Source organism: Lithobates pipiens, unplaced genomic scaffold (genome assembly GCF_037356315.1).
Source record: "Lithobates pipiens isolate NorthernLeopardFrog02 unplaced genomic scaffold, aLitPip1_a1.2 Scaffold_8, whole genome shotgun sequence".
NCBI classification, from domain to species: Eukaryota; Metazoa; Chordata; class Amphibia; order Anura; family Ranidae; genus Lithobates; species Lithobates pipiens.
Window position 1 is genome coordinate 506,375,182 of NW_027507903.1, and position 23,535 is coordinate 506,398,716.

The window sequence follows — 23,535 nt, forward strand, 5'->3', positions numbered from 1 at the left end:
AGATAGATAGATAGATAGATAGATAGATAGATGAGCAGACGTTTATAAAGAATGGATAGTTTGATTGATGAATAGAGTAGACAAATTGCCTGGAGCACAGACGGATAGATGGCTACAAATAGATAAAATGATACATAGATAGTTTAACAGATTCTAAAAGCTAGCTAGACAGATAGATAGATGATTGATAGATAAATAGATAATATCGGGATAGGTAGAACAGACAGGCCATTGTCAGATCAATGAATACAGGTTGAGCCTCTTGTATTATAAAAACAAAGTCACATTTTATTGATATTTGTATAATTTATATTGTTGGCTCCATGACAGACACGTCCACCTGTCTCCCTGATGCCCAGCTGTCACCCCTTCCTCTCTCCTAGTCCCCCCCCATGCCCTGACATGTGCCCTGCCCGGTCCAGTGTAGTCGGTGCCCGCTGCTGGCAGACTGCATCACTTGTGATCCGGTGCGGGGGGGGGGGGGGGGGGGAGCGGGTGGAAAGTTCACACTGCAGTGACGCCGCCGTGGAGGGATGGCGCTGCCTCCTCCTCAGTCTCCCCTCTATGAATAAGCAGAATAGCGCTGGTAGAGTGGTCCAGGCGGAAGGAAGGAGGGGGCTCCCAGGGCAGGTGGAAGGGGCCCAGGAGATGGGAAGAGCAGGCTTGCTGCCTCTACATGCCATGATGCTGCAGAGCTGTGAGTGATCCTCCGCTGGTACCCATCCAGCAGCCTCCCACCTCATCCCTGCTCATCCCCCTTCCTCTGTGTGTCTCCCCTCCCCACCCATCTGTCCCTCCAGTCTCACTCCCAGCACAAGGGACTATGGCTGCTGAGGAGATACCGCAGACTGTGGAGGAATACAAGGCTGAGATTGAGAGGCTGACCAAGGAACTGAGCGAGACCACCCAGGAGAAGATCCAGGCTGCAGAGTATGGGCTGGTGGTGCTGGAAGAGAAGCTCTCCTTGAAGCAGCAATATGATGAACTGGAGGCAGAGTATGACACACTGAAGCAGGAACTGGAGCAACTCAAGGAGGTCAGTGCCAGGGGCTGGGGTGGTGGCAATGGGGGCTCTGTGCTTGTGAAGGTGTTAGAAGGCATGGGTAGTAGTGATGGATACATTCCTAGAATATTTCCCATTGCTGCAGGGCACAGCATCTCCATCAGGAGACAGAGTCCTGTAGAGGACCATTGCTACCTTTACCTAGGGGCAGACTCCTGTAAAGGACCACTACAACCTCCATCTAGAGGCAGACTCCTGTACAGGACCACTACCTCCAACTAGGGGCAGACTCCTGTAAAGGACCATTAATACCTCCACTTGGGAGCAGACTCCTAAAAATAACCACTACTACCTCCAACTGCGGACAGACTGCTGTAAAGGACCACTACTACCAACACCTGTGGGAAGACTTCTGTAAAGGATCACTAATACCTTTACCTGGGGCAGATTCTTGTAAAGGACCACTACTACCTCCACCTAGGGCAGACTCCTGTAGAGCAGTGGTTCTCAACCTCAGTCCTCAAGTACCTCCAACAGGCCATGTTTTGGGAATTTCTCTTAGATAAAATAGCTGTCTAAAATACCAAGCCATTGACTCTGATTAAAAGCACCTGTGCAAGATAAAGGAAAACCTGCAAACATGGCCTGTTGGGGGTACTAGAGGACTGAGATTGAGAACCACTGCTGTAAAGGACCACTACTACCTCCACCTGGGAGCAGACTCCTATAAATGACCACTACCACCTTCACCTGGGGGCAGACTTCTGTAAAGGACCACTACTACCTCCACCTGGGAGCAAACGCCTATAAATGACCACTTCCACCTCCACCTGTGGGCATACTCTCTAAAAAAGGACCACTACTACCTTCACCTGGGGGCAGACTCTATAAAGCACCACTACTAACTCCACTGGCAGGCAGACCCCCTGTAGAATACAACCACTACCTCCACTTGGGAGTAGACTCCTGTAAAGGACCACTACTGCCTCCACCTGGGGCAGACTCCTGTTGGCACCCTGTAGGCTCTGGCAGAGGTCTAGGAATCACCCTCTATCAGAAAATGGTGGAGGTCCTCTATTTGGGCCTGGCATTAAAAGAAGATGGTAAACATCTTTGGAAGGGATCTCACCCCAGTGGTATAGTACCCTTACAAGAGTTTTAATCTTGGAGAAGATGGTATAGGTCCTCTACTAGGTTATCTGTCCAAGAGACAAGACCCCTTTAGAGGACCATTAACCCCCACCTTCTGGTGAGCAAACTCCTGTAGACATCACCCAACATCTCCTGAAGGCAGATATTTATAGAGGATCAGGGATTCCTTCTTATAGAGGCAGACTCTAGTAAAAGGGTTATTGAAAATGACTGCAGTGGACAGAACCAAGTAGAGGAGATATACCATCGCCTCCAGGATGAAGACTCCTGTGGAGATCCTATACCACTTTCACCTGGAGTAAGATCCCTTCCAAAGATGTTTATCATCTTAATGCTAGGCACCAATAGAGGACCTCCACTATCTTTTGATAGGAGGTGATTCCTAGACCTCTGCAGAGCCTACACGGCACAAACCCCTTTAGAAGACCTGAGTAGACCCTTACAGGTGACATCTACCTGCATATTGCATATTAGATACAGACCTTAAACTCTATCATGACCTTTTTAACTGACTGCAACTTGGGTCCCCAACCTACAGTTAGTGCACCAAGGCTTCAGAGGCCCAGTGCAAACTTTTTGCAGCAGCCAACCTCTGTAGGGGCAATGGATATTGTTCCCTGACCTTTATAATGGTCTTCTTAGGCCGCGTACACACGGGCGGACTGTATGGCCAACTTAGTCCATCAGACAATCCGACAGACAGTCCGTCCTACTTTCGAATGAACGGACTTGACCACACACGATAAACAAACAGTCCGTTGAAAGCTTGCGCGATGACGTGTACAGCACGTACGACGGGACTAGAAATCGGAAGTCCAATACACAGCAATGCAACCTTTCGCCGTGTAAATCCTTTCTGAGCATGCGCCATACTTAGTCCGTCCAACTAGCCTACTCACGAGCGGACTGTCCGCTGAAACCAAAGTTGGACGGACAATATTACGGAAATTCCGAAATACTTAGTCCGCCAGACATGCACGCTGAAAAAGTCTGCTGAAGCCCACACACGAGCGGACTGTCCGCTGAAATGTGTTTCGGCGGACTAAGTTGGACGGACAGTTCTCTCGTGTGTACGCGGCCTTAGAAGTAGATTCCCTTGTCTTTGGGACTTTCTCTGTAGTTGATAAGTGACATACTTCCTTGAACCTTGTAATGGTCTACCTAGAAGTTGGCTCTCCTCTCTCTGAGACCATCTCTGTAGCAGACTGGTGATATTTTATCCTTCACCCTCATAGTGGTAATTTTGTTTTTCTAGACCCTTGTAGTGGCTCTCTTGTCTTCTTGGATGTCTAGTGTGGTCCTCCTTGAAATAGACCCCTTGTTGTTTCTAGTAACGTTATAACATCTCTGCTTATTGTTGCTGCCTTGTCCTGTGTTGCTTGCTTTCAGACTTGGAAGAAAAGCATTTCTCCAAACGTCAAGGAACTAAATGTCCCAGCATGCTATCCTGCTAAGACTTTTAGTTCTTCAGCAATTATAAGGCTGGCTTAACTTTGCCCAAGAAGGTTTACAGATATCTTGTATCTACCAGGGGTTTGCAGACGAAGGCCCCAAACAGACTGCTTGTCACAAAAGGAGTGTCTAGGTCTTGTCACTCTGCAGGTGTATAAAATGCTTGTCTGACATCACTCACCCATTGTTGTGTTTTGGTAGCCGGACTCTGCCCTTTATCAGACAATCGATGAGCCACAACCGGCAACAATAACAGACCCCTCCCTCACAATCACCCACATACATATGTATGAACACCCATTATTGCCAGCTGTCCCGTGAAGGGGACAAATCCATTAACTATCAATAGTGAAATGTGTTTTGTGATATCAGTGCATGCTGTCGACAGAATTTTGTATCTTTTTGCTTAATTTTTTACCTAAATCATCACACTTTATGGTATTTATATCTTATATACTCTGATGTGGGAATGTAATCATCTCTAATCATTTATTATACCTTTTAAAATGAGTAAAAAATGGCATGTCTACGTACATAATTATTATATTACAAGTCATTAAAATCTATTAGTATATATTATTATTACATGGTGTAACTACTGTGTATTCTGTATAATCGTAGATATATAGTCAAATACATCTATCTATCTATCTATCTATCTATCTATCTATCTATCTATCTATCTATCTATCTATCTAATGTTTTAGAATTTAGTTAGGCATTGTAGCCAGCTGGCAGGGGATGGGATTATCCACCACTTCCTGTAGTGTGACAGAATGTCCATGTCATTATTCCATAGCAGCAGCCAGTGACAAAGACCAGTGCTGAAGCATAGGCGGAAGAATCTGTAGCTGTAGGCCTGACTTGTCTGCTATTTGCAACGTCAGCTCCTGCAGTCTGGGAGAACACATGCTTCCATGCATACATCACATAGCAGCCTCTGGGATTGCAGCTTGGCTTCCTTAGGCCATTCTTGCACAAACACTACCGAGTATAACAAGGATTTAATGGGGACAGTTGCACCAAGCTGTGTTACTGGTGTCTTGTGGCTTATTATATTTGTGGTTCTCTTTTGTCTGTTCCAATGTATCTCTGCTTTTCTGGCTATTTTTGTAAGGCACAGTCGCAAAAAGAATGTTATCTTTTACCTAGTTTGGGTTGCTTTATATTTGCACAGGGTCTTGATTTATGTCATAATCAATGGAAAATGTCTCCAAACTTTCGAAATAAAGGGCCAGTTTTCTGTCCTTCAATTTTTAGGTGGGCAGCGGGAAAAGAAAATACGCCAGCATCAGTGTAGGAGTAGGAAATGTTTCAGTCTTGGTGGTCAGTGGAAGAACAGGGAGTCCCTGGGTCACAAACAAGGTTCTGTAGGTTTGGTATTTAAAGAGGAGGTCCAGCCCCTATACAAAAAAAAGTAAAACTCAGCAGCTACAAATACTGTAGCTGCAGTCTTTTAATATATGGACAGGTTCAGGGAGCCTGCAAAGTAGGCACCCCAGCTGATCTTCGGATCGGCTTTCAGGTGCAGCCACTGCCATTCCTTGCAAAGGAAACCGGCAGTGAAGCCTTTTACTGCGCATCAGCAAAGCGCGCTGCGCTTTCTAATTGGCACGCAGTGGTGGTGCCGTCTCTGGAAGTGGGAACTGGTACCTGTCAAAAACAGGTATGCGTTCCCCCCTCCCCCCTGAAAGGTGCCAAATGTGGCACCGGAAGGGGGGGAGAAGACAGGAACTCCGCTTTACGTAGAATTTGTATGTAAGTTGAAATAGGACATTTTTTTAAGTTCAACTCTACCCAAAAAATTATTTTTATGTTTTTTTGAATAGCATAGGGAAGAGTTAACACCCTTGTAATGTTTGTTTTGCTGTCTGTGTTCCTGTTCTGAAGATTTCACTTCACTTTCAGGCTCTGTGGCAATTGGATTTTGAAAATTTTTGGTTGTCAGGGAAACAGAGATTGGTAATAAACATTGGCTGGTGCTCAATAATTCGTCAAACCAACACCAACTCCCCCCGGGGGACAGATATGAATGTGGGAAAGATCGGGAACACCAGCAACACCCCCCGGCGGAAGACGAACAGCCTCCTTACCTTAGGATACGCGACGACTCTGAACTCCCCTCCTTCTCCCTCCCCTGTCCAAACCAGGGTTGCTGGATGCTGGATGGGTGAGCCATCCCTGGAGTCACAGTGGCAGCTGGTGGGTCGGTCAATCGAGCTTCCCCTGCATCTCCTCCGGCCGTGTGTCACCTCCTTCTAGGCCAATAGGATTGCTTCTCCTTTTGCCTTGACCCGCTTCCTGAATGGCTGGGAGGAGAATCAGTGTGACAATAGCAAATATTTATTCGCTATTGTCACACAACTGGGTGGGCTGAGGGCGCAGTGCCTTTTTTGAAGCCCCTGCTTCAAAAAAAAAAAACACCCCACTGCAATCCATGTCTTTGGCGCTCCCTGCACCTACATCAGGGGGCCAGACACATGGATACGGTGGGGGGGTGCGGCGCCTGTGTGCCCCTAATGGACGGCCGCCACTGGTGATTTAGTGGAGACACCTTTTTCCCATGACAACACTTACAGGAGTGAATTTCCCTTCCTAGGGGTAGATTTCCTCTCACTTCCTGTTGTCTCCCTCCATTTGTAAGTATGAGTATGCAAGTATGAGTATATAAGTCAAATGTACAGTGCCTTGAAAAAGTATTCATACCCCTTGAAATTATCCATGTTACAACCAAAAATGTAAATTAATTTTATTGGCATTTTATGTGCCCACACAAAGTGGCAGATAATTGTGAAGTGGAAGGAAAATGATAAATGTGCATTTGTATTCAGCCCCCTTTACTCTGATACCCCTAACTAAAATCTAGTGGAACCAATTGCCTTCAGAAGTCACCTAATTAGTAAATAGAGTCCACCAGTGTGTAATTTAATTGTAATTTAATCTCAGTATAAATACAGTTGTTCTGTGAAGCCCTCAGAGGTTTGTTAGAGAACCTTAGTGAACAAACAGCATCACGAAGGCCAAGGAAGTTGTGGAGAATTTTAAAGCAGGGTTAGGTTAAGTTATAAAACAATATCCCAAGCTTTGAACATCTCACGGAGCACTGTTCAATCCATCATCTGAAAATGGAAAGAGTATGGCACAACTGCAAACCTACCAAGACATGGTCGTCCACCTAAACTGACAGGCAAGGAGAGCATTCATCAGAGAAGCAGCCAAGAGGCTCATGCTAACTCTGGAGAAGCTGCAGAGATCCACAGCTCAGGTGAGAGAATCTGTCAACAAGACAACATTAGTTGTGCACTCTACAAATCTGGCCTTTATGGAAGGGTTTGCAAGAGAAAAGCCATTGTTGAAAGAAAGCCATAAGAAGTCCTGTTTGCAGTTTGCGATAAGCCATATGGGGGACACGGAAAACGTGGAAGAAGGTGCTCTGGTCAGATAAGGCCAAAATTTAACTTTTTGGCCTAAAAATTATATGCTATATGCGGCGGAAAACTAACACTGCACATCACCCTGAACACACCATTCCCACCGTGAAACATGGTGGTGGCAGCATCATCTTGTGGGGATGCTATTCTTCAGCAGGGACTGGGAAGCTGGTCAGAGTTGATGGGAAGATGGATGGAGCCAAATACAGGGCAATCTGATGCCACGTACACACAACTGGACTTTCCGGCAGACTTAGTCCGACGGTCTTCCCGACTGACTTTTCAGTGGAGTTACGACGGACTTTCAAATGAACGGATTTGGTCACACACGAATGGACTAAGTCCGTTCGAAAGTCCATTCATTTTGAACGTGATGACGTAAGACGTGACTAAAAAAGGAAGTTCAATAGCCAGTAGTCAATAGCTTCCCTTGCATCGTATTTGGTCCGTCGGACCAGCATACAGACGAACGGTAGGAATAGGAATTGAGTCCGTCGGACAGATTTGAAACATGTTCTATATCTAGGTCCGTCTAGGTCTGCTGGAAAGTCTGGTCGTGTGTACGTGGCATTAGAAGAAACCCTGTTAGAGTCTGCAAAAGACTTGAGACTGGGGCGGAGGTTCACCTTCCAGTAGGACAATGACCCCAAACATGCAGCCAGAGCTACAAAGGAATGGTTTAGATCAAAGCACATTCATGTTTTAATATGGCCCAGTCAAAGTCCAGACCAATCCAATTGAGAATCTGTGGCAAGACTTGAAAATTGCTGTTCACAGACGCTCTCCATCCAATCTGATAGAGCTTGAGCTATTTTGCAAAGAAGAATGGGCAAAAATGTCACTCTCTACATGTGCAAAGCTGGTAGAGACATCCCCAAAGAGACTTGCAGCTGTAATTGCAGTGAAAGGTGGTTCCACAAAGCATTGACACAGGGAGGCTGGCTGAATACAAATGCATGCCACGCTTTTCACATATTTATTTGTAAAAAATGTTGAAAACCATTTATCATTTTCCTTCCACTTCACAATTATGTGCCACTTTCTGTTGGTCTATCACATAAAATCCCAATAAAATGCATTTACGTTTTTGGTTGTAACATGACAAAATGTGGAAGATTTCAAGGGGTATGAATACTTTTTCAAGGCACTGTATGTAACTTGGGAATTGCTTGTAAATAAACTACATAGTGCCTGCGGTTAATAGAAGGAGGAATAGTGTCCCACCATTGGTATTAGTGGAAGAAATAGTGCCCCATCTTTGGTGTCAGTAGGATAAATTGTGCCCAATTGTTTTTATCTGCAGGAGAAATTATGCCTCATTGTTGGTGTCAATGGAAGGAATGCCCCAGTCTTGCCTCTTAGCCCTTGTACACACAGTCGGACATTCCAACGGAAAATGTCCGATCGGACCGTGTTGTCGGATAATCCGACTGTGTGTGGGCTCCATCGGACTGTTTCTGTCGGAATATCCGATGGACAAAGTTTTAGAGCTGGGCTGTAAAACTTTCCGACAACATGATCCGATCGGACTTTGTCCGATTGTGTGTAGAGAATTCTGATCATACAAAGTGCCACGCATGCTCAGATCAAATTCCTAGACCAAAGCTATTGGCTGCTAGCCCGAACGTAGTCCCGTCGTAACGAAATAACATCATCACGTTACGTACGATTGGATTTTCCGACAACTTTGTCCGACCGTGTGTATGCAACACAAGTTTCGGACAAAATCCGACGGATTTTGTTGTCGGAATGTCCGACCGTGTGTACAAGGACTAACACCAACAGTGCCCCATTGCTGGTGTAAGAGGTAAGAATAGTATCCCACTATTGGTGTCAGTGGAGGGAATGGTGCCTGATCATTGGTGTCAGTGGGAGGAATAGTGCCTCCAGTCAGTGGAAGCAATAGTAACCCAAGGGCCAGATAAAGTCAAAGGGCTGCATCTGGCCTGCCTGCCACAGTTTTGAGGCCGCTGCTCTGAAGGATGGACAAAAGTTGCTTGGTTCTGTTGGGAAATTGTTTGCGGAATGAGAAGTCATTGCAGATGTTTTGATGGCAGCTATTGATAACTGAAGGTGGATTGCACAGTGACCTGTCAAATGATAAGCAATGAACATCTGACTTTTAATAGAATATTGCCAAAAATCATCTCATATGTACCAGAAAAGCCCTTTATAGGTCTGCATGAATACATGCCTGACGTGTAAATAAACAGCAAAATTACTTTCTTTAAAAGGTATTATTACTACAGAGAAGTTCTAGGGCTCTCTTTAAAGTGGAGGGCCACCCTGAAAACAAAAAAAATATTAAAAATTACAAAAAAATATAAAAAAAAAATGAAAAAAATGTTTTTTTTTTACTTACCAGAAATGCCTGTTGCTAGGCACTTTCTCCTAATCTTCCTCTTCCTCCTCCGCGGAGATCTTCTGTCTTCTGTCTTCGTCGCGGCGTCTTCTGGGTAATGAGTCGCGCTGTGTTCTGGGTACTGTGTGTTCCAGAACACAGCGCGTCCCATTCAGAAAGCGCTGCGGGACTCGCGCATGCGCAGTAGCTGCGGGACTCGCGCATGCGCAGTAGGAAACGGGCAGTGAAGCCGTAAGACTCCACTGCCTGTTTCCCTTACAAGGAATGGCAGCACTGGGACCCGAGAGCCGAGGGACGGGTCGGCCTCGAGCGGCCGACATCGCGGGCACCCTGGACAGGTGAGTGTGTTGATTAAGTCAGCAGCTGCAGTGTTTGCAGCTGCCGACTTTTTTTTTTTTTTTGTATAACCGGCCTTCCTCTTTAAGTGATTATGCCTAGGGTGAGATGATGTCATTAGTCTGCTTCAGGCAACAATAGTGTGTCATGCTGCGAAAGCAGTCAGAGGATTTTACAGGTAGATAAGGAAGTTTTTAAAGTGTTACTAAAGGTCATTTTTAAAAATTAGAATAACAGATGTCATACCTTCTCTGTGCAATGGTTTTGGATACAGTGGCCTCAAACCTCCTCTTCTGGGGTCCCCCCGCCGGCGCTATATGCTCCTCTGCTTCTGTGTCTGCCCCCATAGAAAGTCGCTTGCTCTAGGGACAGGTGTGCAAGCTCATTCCAGAACCAGACCGTATGCTTCTATAGACACACATAGCACCTTCGCACCCTCTGCTCTCTCCTCACTAGATTTGATTGACAGCCGCAGGAGCCAATGGCTGCTGCCTCTTAAGCCCCATACACACTAGATTTTCTGAAGATTTTTGTCTTCAGATTTACCAAAACCATGTAGTGCAAGGGCATGCCTGATTGCATACTAATTGAAACGCTAAGACCCCTTTCACACCACACCGCCCATAGCGTGGGCGGTAAAACACTGCTATTTTTTGCGGCGTTTTACCACCGGATTTGCTGCGGATTTGCGGCACATTTGCGGGGTAAAAGCGCCCCGCTAGCGGCCGGGAAAGGGTTGAAACCACCGGCAATACGCCGCAATAGCGGCATTTTGCCGGCGGTATTACAGCGCTGCCCCATTGATTTCAATGGGGAGCAGTGGTGGAGGAGCGGTAAACACACCGCTCCTTCACTGCTCCAAAGAAGCTGCTGGCAGGACTTTTCCCTGACGTCCTCCCAGCGCACCGCTGTAGTGTGAAAGCTCTCAGGGCTTTCACACTACAAACAATGGTGCAGCTTTTTTAGGGCGGCTTGCAGGCACTATTTCTAACGCTATAGCGCCTGCAAAACGCCCTGGTGTGAAAGGGGTCTTAAAGCGGGAGTAAACTCGCTGAAGTTTTTTTTTTTGACCTGCAAAGGAAAAGGCATAATGAGCTTGTATGCACTGCATACTAGCTCATTATGAAATACTTACCTTAGAACGAGGCCCCGAGATCTCGCCTGATCTACGCCGAGGGAGCTGACATGTTCCCTCCGCGTGTCTTCCAGATATCGCGGCTCTGGCGCTGTGAGTGGCTGGAGCCGCGATATCGTCACTCCCGCGCATGCGCGTGGGAGATTTCTTTCCGGCAAAGTCCGGCGTCTGCCGGACTTTCAGCCAAGAATCCCCTGTGCGCATGCGCCGCTGCAGTCAGCGGCGAATTGCGAGGGTAATATCTCCTACACCATACAGGTTTAGGAGATATTTTTTTTACCTACAGGTAAGCCTTATTATAGGTTTACCTGTAGGTTAAACTTATAAAAATGACTATAGAACCGCTTTAAGGTTTGACCTCATATTATATGGCTTTGGTAAATCTGAAGACAAAAATCTGCAGAGAATCTAATAGTGTGTATGGGGTCTGAGTCTTGTGAGGAGACAGAGAGACAGCAGCGCCGTTACTCTTGGGCACAGTGCTGGATCGAGATTGGGCAAGTATTTGGGGGGGAGGGGGCTTTACAACCACTTTAGGCCGGGTTCACACTATAGCGATGCGGGAACGCCGCGAATCCGCGGCGTTTACCCGCATCGCACACCTCCCGCCGGCAGTTCACACTGCCCTATGCGGACGGCTGGGAGTGTCAATGTTATGTTAATGACACCCCCAGATCCGTCGGCATATCGCAGTGCGATCTGCCGACTCGCACAAGAATCGGATCGCATGGTGTGAACCCCCATGCGATCCGATTCTGTTGCGGACCCAAAAAAGGGTCCCGTGCGAGTTTGCTGCGGGAGCGCTGCGAATTCAGCCATACTATCTGTATGGCTGAACTCGCATCGCTACGGAGATCGGATGTGATTTGCTGTGCGAATCACATCCGGATCTCCCCCCGCAGCGGTGTGAACCGGGCCTTAAAGGTAAATCCCATGCTTAAAATATGTTTGTTGCACAAATGATCCTATGGGAAGATGTTTATTGAAATGAATGGTCTGGTGACAGGGTATTTTCCAAGAACATCGGGGGTGGGGGGGGGGACATTTGGGGACTTGTGATCTATATAAAGTATTTTTATAATGTCCATCTTTAGTTTGCAGCTTATTCATTTTAATTTTTCATTCTAGACTGGCTGACTTTAGACAAACTCAAGCGAGTGATAGAGTAGGGATGAGCTAGGTGTCATTCACATGCCCAAAATCTGCCGTGGTGCAGCAAGTATCTTGCAGATACCTATAGCCGGGATCCCAGGTGTTCCTGTGGTTACCTGCAGTTAGGGACAGATATTTGACCTTGGATGTGTCTGTGTCCAGGGTCGGACATCTGTCCCTAAACACAGGTCACTGGTGGATGTGTGGATACATGTGAATACTAGCAGATACATGCTTATATCCGCAGACAGCCCTGGCTCCTTTTGGCTATTGCTGAGTTGTGTAGGCTGAATGACTACCACTGATTAGAACACCTGAGATCCTGGCCACAGGTATCTACACGATACTTGCTGCACCATGGCTTATTTAGAACATATGAATTAGGGCATACCATTTTTTAAATATTATTCCATTGTAAAGATTTTTCCTCACTTCTTGTCCCTTTTACACCCATACAAGTAATAGGGGGTGCTGTCATCTGGGAAAGAAAGGTAGAGACAGCAATAAGAACATTTTCATCATTTTTAACCCGTCCCCACTCCAATGTGTTTTGGTTTTTTGTCTGTCCCTCTTGGAGACATTGCCAATCACTTCCTGTCCTAACTAGAAGTGAGGGAAAATATTCTAAAGAGACACATAGGGCAACATCTATAGAAATTTAGGCTATATGATGTTATGGTTACTCAGGAGCTGGATGACAGCCTGTGTAATCAGCATAAGTTAAAACTGAACTAAACCAAAAGATTTAAAGAGGAACTAAACCCTCCTATCGTTTTCAGCCAAGGAAGCTGCCATCTTGGCCTCTGTTTGGTGTTCAACTGACATAATGCTGCACATGTGATCAGTTATGACACCAGCCATTGGATGGTTTGACAGATTGTTGAAAGCTCAACCAATATGGCAGTTAAGCCGCGTACACAGGGGCGGACTGTATGGCCAACTTAGTCCGTCAGACAATCCGACAGACAGTCCGTCCTACTTTCGAATGAACAGACTTGACCACACACGATGTTCAAACAGTCCGTTGAAAGCTTGCGCAATGACGTGTACAGCACGTACGACGGGACTAGAAATAGGACGTCCAATACACAGCAATGCAACCTTCCGCTGTGTAAATCCTTTCTGAGCATGCGCCATACTTAGTCCGTCCAACTTGCCTACACACGAGCGGATTGTCCGCTGAAACCAAAGTTGGACGGACAATATTACGGAAATTCCGAAATACTTAGTCCGCCAGACTGCACGCTGAAAAAGTCAGCTGAAGCCCACACACGAGCGGACTGTCCGCTGAAATGTGTTTCGGCGGACTAAGTTGGACAGACAGTCCGCCCGTGTGTACGCGGCTTTACATTCCCTCCATGTGCTGGCAATGTACCTTTTTTGCTACTGTTAAATCGATGTGTTTAGTTCCACTTTAACTCTTTCTCAAAATGTTATGTTCAAGGGATGCCTTGAATGATTTTATTGTTACGATTACTACTGTGTCTTTGTTAGCTGTCAACCAAACTGTCAAGCTATTAAATGGTTTGTGTCATAGCTGATCACTTGTGTAGCACCAATGTACCTGTAGATCAAACAGAGGCTAAGATGGCAGCTTTCTTGGCTGTAGAAGGTCTTAGTTCCACTTTAAAGCAGTTGACAGGACTACAACTCAGACTTCAGGGGCTTTGTATCTTTTACCGTTAAAGCGTAATTCCACCCAAAAGTGGAAGCTCCCCTTATTTGCATCCTCCCCCCTCTGGTGCCACATTTGGCACCTTTCTGTTTTTTTTCCTGTTTTTGACAGGTACCTGTTCCCACTTCCGAGAGATCTTGCTGCGCTGAGATCACTGAGAAGTTTGGCCCCCTCCTCCTTCCCTTACCGCTAGGCCATTCAGAAAGTGCAGCAAGCTTTGTGCATGCATAGTAGGGAACCGGCTTTGAAGCCGAAAGGCTTCAGTGCCGGTTTCCCTTACCAAGAATGGCAGCAGAAGCACTCTAGAGCCGATGGAAACATCGTCTGGGGTGCTGACATTCCAGGACAGGTAAGTGTCCTAATATTAAAAGTCAGTGGCTATAATATGTGTAGCTGCTGACTTTTGATTTTTTGTGGGGGGGGGGGGGGGGGCACCATAGACCCATTTCTGCTGAACCATATGAAAATTTGAGGCATGGGTGGTGGCTCTGCAAAGAAAAGAGTCGGCCAAGCAGTAACTCCATCTTATCAGATGTATCATCCTTTCAGATGCAGTAACTGTTTGGCAGTGCCACTGCATTCAGGTACCCCCAGTTGCCACAGCTGCCTAAATACAAAAGTCAACAGTGAAGATTCCTGTTAGCGTGGATAGGGTAATCCATTAATTTGCTCCTGTTTAGCCTGCGGGTTAAAGAAGAGAAAATTGAACCCTGTGTATGGTGGAGGAACTTGCTGTACTAACTATGCAATGTTAGTACAGCGATCTCTCCGCTAAGCTATTGTGTTCTAACAGGGGGACCCCCCCCCACCAGTACACACTGATCAGTGCTCACAGCCATTGGCTGATTGGATGCAGGTTTTACAGCATGCTCGTATGACAGAAGCCGGACGTTAGGCAGGCTTCTGTCGGAAAGGCTGCTGTACACACTGTCAGGTATTTGCCCAATGTGTATCAACCTTAAAGGGGTTGTAAATCTCCATGTTTTTTTCATCTTAATGCATCCTATGCCTTAAGGTGAAAAAACTTCTGACAGTGACTGGCCCCCCAGCCCCCCCATTTTACTCACCTGAGCCCTTCGTTCCCTCGGCAGAGACGCTCTGTAATCTCTGCCCGGGGTTCTCGGAACTCGATTGGATAGATTGATAGCAGTGAAGCCATTGGGTCCCACTGCTGACAATCAAATACAGTGACGTGCATTTGTGAACCCAAATGCTGGACTCAAGAGTGCCTTCAACAAGGTAACCCCCCGGGCAGAGCACTTCTCCTAGGGGGTTATCTGATGTGGGGAGGAGCTGATAGCACCACTGGGGGAACCCAGAAGAGGATGATCGGGGCCACTCTGTGCAAAACGAACTGTATAGTGGAGGTAAGTATTATGTTTGTTATTTAAAAACAAATTATCCTTTACAATCACTTTAAGTCTTTCTTTAGGCCAACTAAATATAGTTGATAATGGAGTAAAGTGGACTTATAGGAAAGATTGTAAAAGTGAAATAATTTGGATGTTTGGATTCTTTAATAAGCCTCTGTAATTGGTTCCTTTATATGTCCTATAGTAGTTCTGCTTTGAGCTGTTTTGTTTCCCAGGAAAAATAGTGTCACTGGAGCTAATACTGGAGGGGATTTGGCTCGGGCAGCGGGTAAACGGCTTGGTGACCTCAGTCCATGAGATCAGCGAGAGGTCATTTGTATTGTGTCTGTGATCCCAGATAATCAGTGTCCCCAGGCTCAACCCCACAACAGAGATTACAGCGGTCAGAACCCCTTGTAGGCTTTAAGTGCCATTTAGATTAAAGGACCAGTACTCTTAAATTGTATGCCAAAGTACCTAAAGGGTCAGTCCAACCAGAAAAAATCTCCAGATGTTGGGTAGATGCCAGCAGGCTGAATCAAGCACTGATATCTCTTGAGGTGGCCATTCAAGTGGCAGTTTTAAAAATCTGACAAACATTTGATTCCATTATTTGTCGAAAAACACAAAGCAATTAACCTTTTGAAACTGGCCGTACGTTAATATATAGTGGCTGGGCGAGCGGGACAGAGAACAGCTTATCTGTGCTGAAAGCATGCTCATTGCATGCTGTCAGGGGCAGCTCCCGATGTATGCCATTGGAAGCTAAGTTACATAGTTAGTACATGGAGGAAAGCCTCACAGGCAAACTCCTGGCAGGTAGTGTCATGGTTGGGATTTGAACCAGTGACCATTTTTACTGCTAGGTGAGAGTGCTAACCACTACACCACTGTGCCGCAATTCCTAGTCATAGTTACATAGTTGGTGAAGTTGAAAAAAGACACAAGACATCAAGTCCAACCTGTGTGTGCGCTTTTATGTTGGTTTATGATTCATGTGATTACTGTGACAGCCGATCACAGCAGTCACACAATCAAAAAGCCTGCCTCGGCCCCCTGCCATTTAGATCTAGGGGTGGCGTTGACAGCACCATGAAATTAGAGATATACAGTATAATGGTGGTTTTGATCCACCATAGGGAGTCGTTCTCTAGAGACAGTCAAACCTGACCAAAAATAAATAAATAATTAATTCCCAAAATCTTTTTTGTTTTAAAGCAGCTTGAGGGCCATAGTGCTGCATTTTAAATGAACCCCTTAGTAAAGTTAGCAAACTGTGTTCTATACTTTTGTATCAAAAAAGGACTATGGTCTCCCATTGAAAAAAAAAATGTGCTGCAGCACTTAATCATAAATGTACTTCCTGTTTTCTTTTCGTTTCCCTGCAAAGTCTCACAAATACCTGTTGATCCTGCCAGTGAAATCTACCCATCTTAGAATACATCCCTGAACTCATATTGCACTGACTACGACTACTATTCAAGAGCTGGTCATTTTGGTCATCATAGATTTTGACAGGCTGCAGGCAATGGGGTAGGATACTACCCTGTGCCTCCTGGGCATCCAAAAACACCAGTTTTGAAGTATATGGGGTTATGCTTAATGTACATGATGTTTTAGTTCATAGGCGTGCACACAGTGTGTGCCGAATGTGCCTGGGCACACCCCAATAACCCTGTGCAGCGCAGATTCCCCTTTGCTGCTCAAGCCAAAAGTGAGACCCCATGCTGCCCGAGCCAAAAGTTTAGAGCCCTGATATTTCACCAAAGCTCCCCAACGTGGCTCCTAAAATAAATGTAAAAAAATAATAAAAAGTAAAATTGTGAAAAAATGATAAATAATAAATTAATAATAAAAAAAAACTACTGCACCATCCACTGCTCTACTGACTGACACCAAACTCTGCCCTACTGACATATCCACTCCTCTACTGACTGACATTATCCACTCCTCTACTGACTGACATTATCCACTCCTCTACTGACTGACATTGTCCACTCCCTTACTGACACCCTGACACCGTCCTTGTTTTAATACATTTTAAAATTATTGTTTACATTTATTTATAAGAGTGTGTATGCCATTTATACACTCACCGGCCACTTTATTAGGTACACCTTGCTAGAATCCGGTTGGACCCCCTTTTGCTTTCAGAACTGCCTTAATTCTCTATTGGATTGAGATCTGGTGACTGGAGGCCAATGGAGTACAGTGAACTCATTGTCATGTTCAAGAAACCAGTTTGAGATGATTTGAGCTTTGTGACATTGTGCATTATCCTGATGGAAATAGATGGGTACACTGTAGTCATAAATGGATGGACATGGGCAGCAACAATTCTCACGCCATGGCATTTAAGCTATGCTTAGTTGGTACCAAGGGACTCAAAGTGTGCCAAGAAAATAGCCCCCATACCATTATACCACCACCACCAGCCTGAACCTTTGACACAAGGCAAGATGGATCCATGCTTTCATGTTGTTTATGACAAAATTCTGACTCTACCATCTGAATGTCACAGCTGATCAAGGCTCATCAGGCCAGGCAATGTTTTCCAATCTACTATTGTCCAATTTTGTACAAATTGTACTGTTCTTAGCTGACAGGAGTGGCATCTGGTGTGGTCTTCTGCTGCTGTAGCCCATCTGCTTCAAGGATCGATGTGTTGTGTGTTCAGAGATAGTATTCTGCATACCTTGGTTGTAATGAGTGGTTATTTGAGTAACTGTTGCCTTTCTATTATCTCAAACCAGTCTGCCCATTCTCCTCTGGCCTCTGACATCAACAAGGCATTTTTGTCTATACAACTCATTGGATATTTTCTCCTTTTGGACCATTCTCTGTAACTCTAGAGATGGCTGTGCTTGAAAATACCAAGAGATCAGTTTTTTTAAATACTCAGACCAGCCTGCCTGGCACCAACAACCATACCATATTCAAATTCACCTAAATCCCCTTTCTTCCCCATTCTGATGGTTGGTTTGAACTTCAGCGTGTTGTCTTCACCACATCTAGATGCCTAAATGCATTGAGTTGCTGCCATGTGATTGGCTGATTAGAAATTTGTGTTACCAGCAATTGAACAGGTGTACCTAATAATGTGTGAGCTTTAGGGTGCACACCCTAATGCAAGAGGCTGCGCATATAGTTACATAGTTACCTTTCTAATCCCTAACTATAATGTTTACAGCCAATCTCTGGGCAAGTCTTGTAATATCTTCCCTTACCCCACTTGAAAATTCTCAATGATTTTTTTCCTCTTGGGAAAAATTCTTGCAGCTTCCACATCTTTGAATTCCAGTGGCGCAGGGAGGAAGTGTGTGCAAGACTATGTCATATAGGTGCATCCTGCAGAACTAATAGGGAAGTAGGCATTGAAGGAGGGATGGTCACCCATTGCACACATAGCCAGCTAGACTGAGTGGCCTCCTCAAAAGAAACTGCTTCTGGCGCCTTCAATAATCATTCCAACTGTGAGGATTGCCATATTATACTACAATCATTTAGATACATGCTTTGTCCTTCTCAACAGAATGGAGCACTCATATTTCTTTTGTGTCACTTCAAGTAGTAAAAACCTCACAGTGATTTCAGAGCACCCCCCCAAAACTAGGTAAAAAATTGGCTTTAGAAACACTTTAGGGCTCATTCACAAGGACACTGATCAGTGCAGAGAGCCATGTTTACCTGACCGGGAGGCAGAGATGGTCTATACAGCTGCCAGCCTGTTTAAATCAGTGACAGACTGATGGCTGCATGGATCTTCGGGCGCATCCCCACACACCAGTCCCGCACAAATGCACAATTGGCTGCACTTGTGCCTCCTGGACGGGCTATCTGCATGGTTGTACAGGTCTGTGTGCAAATGTGAATGAAGCCTTAAGTACATGCTAACAATCTTCTTGTATCTTAGAAAAGGAAAGGCATTGGTGATACCCGATGGACCCCTGGCAGTCTTTCCAGCTCAGGTCAGGACCCGTGTGATCAACCATTCCTGGCCAATAACAAATCATTTATTATTACTAAGGAGATATTTGACAGTTATGTTTACCAAGGGTTGTTCTTCACTCCACTCGGTTTGTTTATATCACCGCTGTGAATTCTGGTTTTATACTGAGGTAATGTAACCCTGATATAGTGATGGGGAGGAGGGTCACCATATACCTAAAGCTGCAGTCAGGTCAGTCATGCCAGGGATTAATAATTCATGCCTCTCCTCGTATACTGGAATGAGAAAATGATAAGCAGCAATGCACAGTACAGTAATTTAATGCCAGCATAAAATATTCATGATAGGCCTTGTCTGTATGTCTTTATTACAAGGTATGGTTGTCATAATGACATTTCAGAAATTTTTCCTCCATAAGCCATAGAAATAGAAAAACGAGCGGGGTACAATTTCACCCATGTCTAAAATAAACCACTTACTCAGTTAATGGAGATGCAGAGCATTTGGCACAAAGTGCTTCTGACAACAATTACTGTATTATACGCATTGTACAGAACATCAATTACTATATTAGACGTAAGCTTTGAGTGACTAATGCCTTCACTGGAAGTATGGAGAGCTACAGTGGACCAATCCTTGGGATTAAGGAGCCCAAATTGGACTTTGCAGCAGATATACAGTGCTCTCCATCCAACCTCACTGAGCTCGAGCTGTTTTGCAAGGAAGAATGGGCAAGAATTTCAGTCTCTCGATGTGCAAAACTGATAGAGACATACCCCAAGCGACTTGCAGCTGTAATCGCAGCAAAGGGTGGCTCTACAAAGTATTAACGCAAGGGGGCCGAATAATTTTACACGCCCCACTTTTCATTTTTTTATTAGTTAAAAAAGTTTCAAAAATCCAATAGATTTCGTTCCACTTCACAATTGTGTCCCACTTGTTGGTGATTCTTCACAAAAAATAAAAAATTTATATCTTTATGTTTGAAGCCTGAAATGTGGCAAAAGGTTGAAAAGTTCAAGGGGGCCGAATACTTTCGCAAGGCACTGTATATTTCATGCTAAATAATGTGTAAGTGTATAACACTGCCAGGTATGTATTACCTCTCACAGCGATCACAGTACTCTCCCTGACAATGCATTCATCTGATTTTGTCTTCAAAAGGACAGAGCCATATTTCTTCAGGCATCTAGGCCTACCATCAACTTCCTGGGCTGAGATGCTGGCTTGGATATGACACAATCACGTAAATCCTGGTGTTTGCACAGCTCTTGGATGAAAAGTTACAATGTACAAGCACTGGGGGAGTGGAGATTGAGGAAATGCTTCCTTCTGTCTGCAGCAGACCATTGTTATCATCATAGCCTAAGTCGATGACTAGAGCTCAAGCATGCCTTTTACAGCCAAAGTTTAGACATTTAAAAAAAAACTCTGTAGCTTTGGTGGGCTAACTTACCTTACCTTTTGAAGAGGTGTGATTTATAGTATAGGTCCAATTTATTAGGGGGTGGTAAGTTCCATGTTTGCAATTTTCAGCCCTTTATAGAGAAAGATATATCACATGCTTGCACAATAAAAAAAAACATGACTGTACACAATTGATGTGCATTAGTACCATGACTTTTCCTGTGCCATCAGTCACTTATTATACAAGCAAAATCTCTAATCCCTTGTACCCATGGTCGGACATTCTGACCACAAAATTGTTCTGATTTTGACGGATTTTGTCCAAAACTGGTGTTGCATACACACGGTCGGACAAAGTTGTCGGAAAATCCAATCGTTCTGAACGTGGTGACATTCGTTCATTACGACAGGACTACGTTCAGGCTAGTAGCCAGTAGCTTTGGTCTCGTAATTTGATCTGAGCATGCGTGGCACTTTGTCTGATCGGAATTCTCTACAAACGATCGGACAAAGTCCGATCGGATCATGTTGTCGGAAAATTTTATATCCAGCTCTCAAACTTTGTTGGTCGGACATTCCGACGGAAAAAGTCAGATGGAGCCCACACACGGTCAGATTATCTGACAACACGGACATTTTCCCTCGGAATTTCCGACCGTGTGTACAAGGGCTAACAATTGCTACATGTTGGCAACTGTAGAGAATGGGTAGAACAAAACTGTGGTGGCTATAGGTGAGATATGTGTAGTATATAAACCCAATCACTGTATGTAAACCCAATTTTGTATTTCTCATATATAACTTTAATATACTAATGTTATTACAAAGGGAATTTTTGATTATTTTTAAGTATGCAGCTTTCATTAAAACAATACCCGGTGATCCCACCATGAAGGGAAATTCCTGTTTTACAGTAGGGTATCAATGCTCTGACTCCCAAGTGTGCCCTTGCTTTGTCATCCTGTCACACTGGCTTCCACTGGAGATTGTTGTCACCAACAGAAATGCCATGCAGCCATTGCTAAAGTGCATGTAGAAAGGGGCTCTAAACAGGGCACAGGAGATCAATAGCACTGAGATTCAACAAAGGATAAAAAAGCTAAAACCAAGTATTTTGTGCCCAAATATGGAAATTGTTTATGCTACACTTTGCTTTAGCAAACTAAATGTCTTTCAGTTAGGGTTTACATTTACTTTTAAGTAGCAAAATTGGCCCATCTGTGTAGTTTACAGCCTTTTGGGTTCTATATACCCAGCCTAAGCTCCCATTCAGATCTGAGCAATGTGAAGCACATTTCAAAAATCACTTCAACACTCAGCAATGAGATTTCTGTTCTTTTGTGCTCCTTTACATCTAGCATTGATCTTTCACTTAATGCTTTCACTTAATGCTCAGAAAAAGTACAGATGCTTCTTTGGTGCATGATTCAGTAGTGCCCAAAGAATGTGCATATTAACTGTCTCCTCCTAATAACTAGCTTTCCACTGGCTAAAACAAAAACGCTCAAGTCTGAAACTTGTGAAAAACACTTGTACAAACATGCAAAAGTGTTAAAACTACCGAAGCACCATGGCACCATGGCCAACAGATGATAACTAGATCCTGGAGAACACCTGCCCTGTGTACCCTAGATACTAAACACAGTGGTGGTGCAATTGGTGGTGCATGCCAAAATTTCAGCCACTTTACGGGACCAAGTCCATCAGTGTAAAAGAATTTGGCAGCGTTGGGTTGATAAGTTTCTTCTTTCTGATCTTTGAGGCTATTTTTCTCTCATTGTCATCACGGGATCCCCTTTCCACCACCCACCCCATCCTCCTTCTATTTTACCTTTAGCTTATCTTGCCCCTGGTCTTATGACAGTTGGCCTTGACTAGACTCATATTGGGGAAACATACAATACTGTGATTTTGTTCTCACTGCTATACAGCATTGACAGCGTACTTATATAACCGAAGCTCATCTTCATCAAACTATAGGACGCAGTTTTAATGTTGTAAGTACCCATATCTGTGCTATTATTTTTCCTTGCTCATTATATTAGCCTTCTAATCCTTCCCTGTGTTCATGCTAATTAATGTCTTGGCTAACTCCTTGTTGATTATGTATGCATCCTCAATAAAACAGTTTGAACAAGAAAAATGACCGAAGGCGCCGACGGTTAAGTTTGAATGTAGCATCAGAAAACTTCTAGTAAAAGTGTAGATTAATAGTTTCCCTTTATACAACATACAAGTAAAGTGGGAAACAAATTATAGACAGTGAAAATAATGGAGTTACCTAAACTTTATCTTGAACTCCAGGATTGCAAAAATACTTTTCAAAGGTTTCCTGTTTAACAATGAACCAGGGTGTCTGACTACTTTACATTTCATTTGTTAGCCTCCTTACTTTATAGAGAGGAGCAAGGCTGTCTGTTAACCATGGTGAAACGTGGATAATGTTTTGGGTTTAAAATTAGATTTAGATGACTAGGACTCTGGAGTAAATTTAAACTGCTTCGTTCACAAGGACATGCTATTATTAGCTGACTACGGTCACAAGAGAGACTGCCATGGTGTAGATGTGTATATGTGTTCTTATGTAAGGTATAGGAGAGGAAGGTGATTGGCAGGAGCAGCATGTGTGAGTGGCATTTAGGTAATTCACAGAATTGTCATTTGTGCATGGTAGGAGGAATTTCTTTTGATGGACTTGGCGCTCAAAATAGAGGGCTATGAAACTATAACCCTAAAGGGAAGAATTGTATGTCAACGTAAGCTTTAAATAGAGATGCAAGACAGTAGAAGACATCGGCTCTAAAGAGGTCTTCTGATGTTTTTTTCTGTAGCTCTACCTTTTTTCTGATGATGTAAGCATTTTTGCATATAATTGAGTTACTTACAAAGGACACAATTTGGAATTGGATATCCTCAGTCCTAGTTGTCAGGTTTAGGACTTGGGGTGCCATATATGTTCATTGAAGGGTTTATAAATGACCCCCCTCCTTCATAGTTATTTTGTAAAGGATCATTTCTGCTCTCCAGGAAACATTATTTACAATATGGTCAAAGTATGTGGACAACCCCCAAAATATTGGGTTCAGGTGTTTCCAATGAAATGTATTGTTAATGTCCCAGCTTACAAAA

The 23,535-nt window shown here is 44.4% G+C and overlaps 1 protein-coding gene across 9 annotated transcripts in view; it reads left to right on the forward strand.

The window, feature by feature from the left end:
- Window positions 1-500: 500 nt before the first annotated feature.
- Window positions 501-23,535, forward strand: part of BICD1 (BICD cargo adaptor 1) — a 320,755-nt gene continuing 297,720 nt past the window's right edge. For 4 of the 9 annotated variants that reach the window (XM_077469309.1, XM_077469311.1, XM_077469308.1 and 1 more), the window contains exon 1: window positions 506-1,036. In XM_077469309.1, coding sequence (XP_077325435.1) covers window positions 824-1,036 — 213 coding nt within the window. In that variant the 5' untranslated portion in view covers window positions 506-823. Of the gene's footprint in view, window positions 1,037-23,535 lie in introns of all 9 variants that reach the window. The other 5 variants (XM_077469306.1, XM_077469305.1, XM_077469303.1 and 2 more) reach the window with 3 other exon arrangements.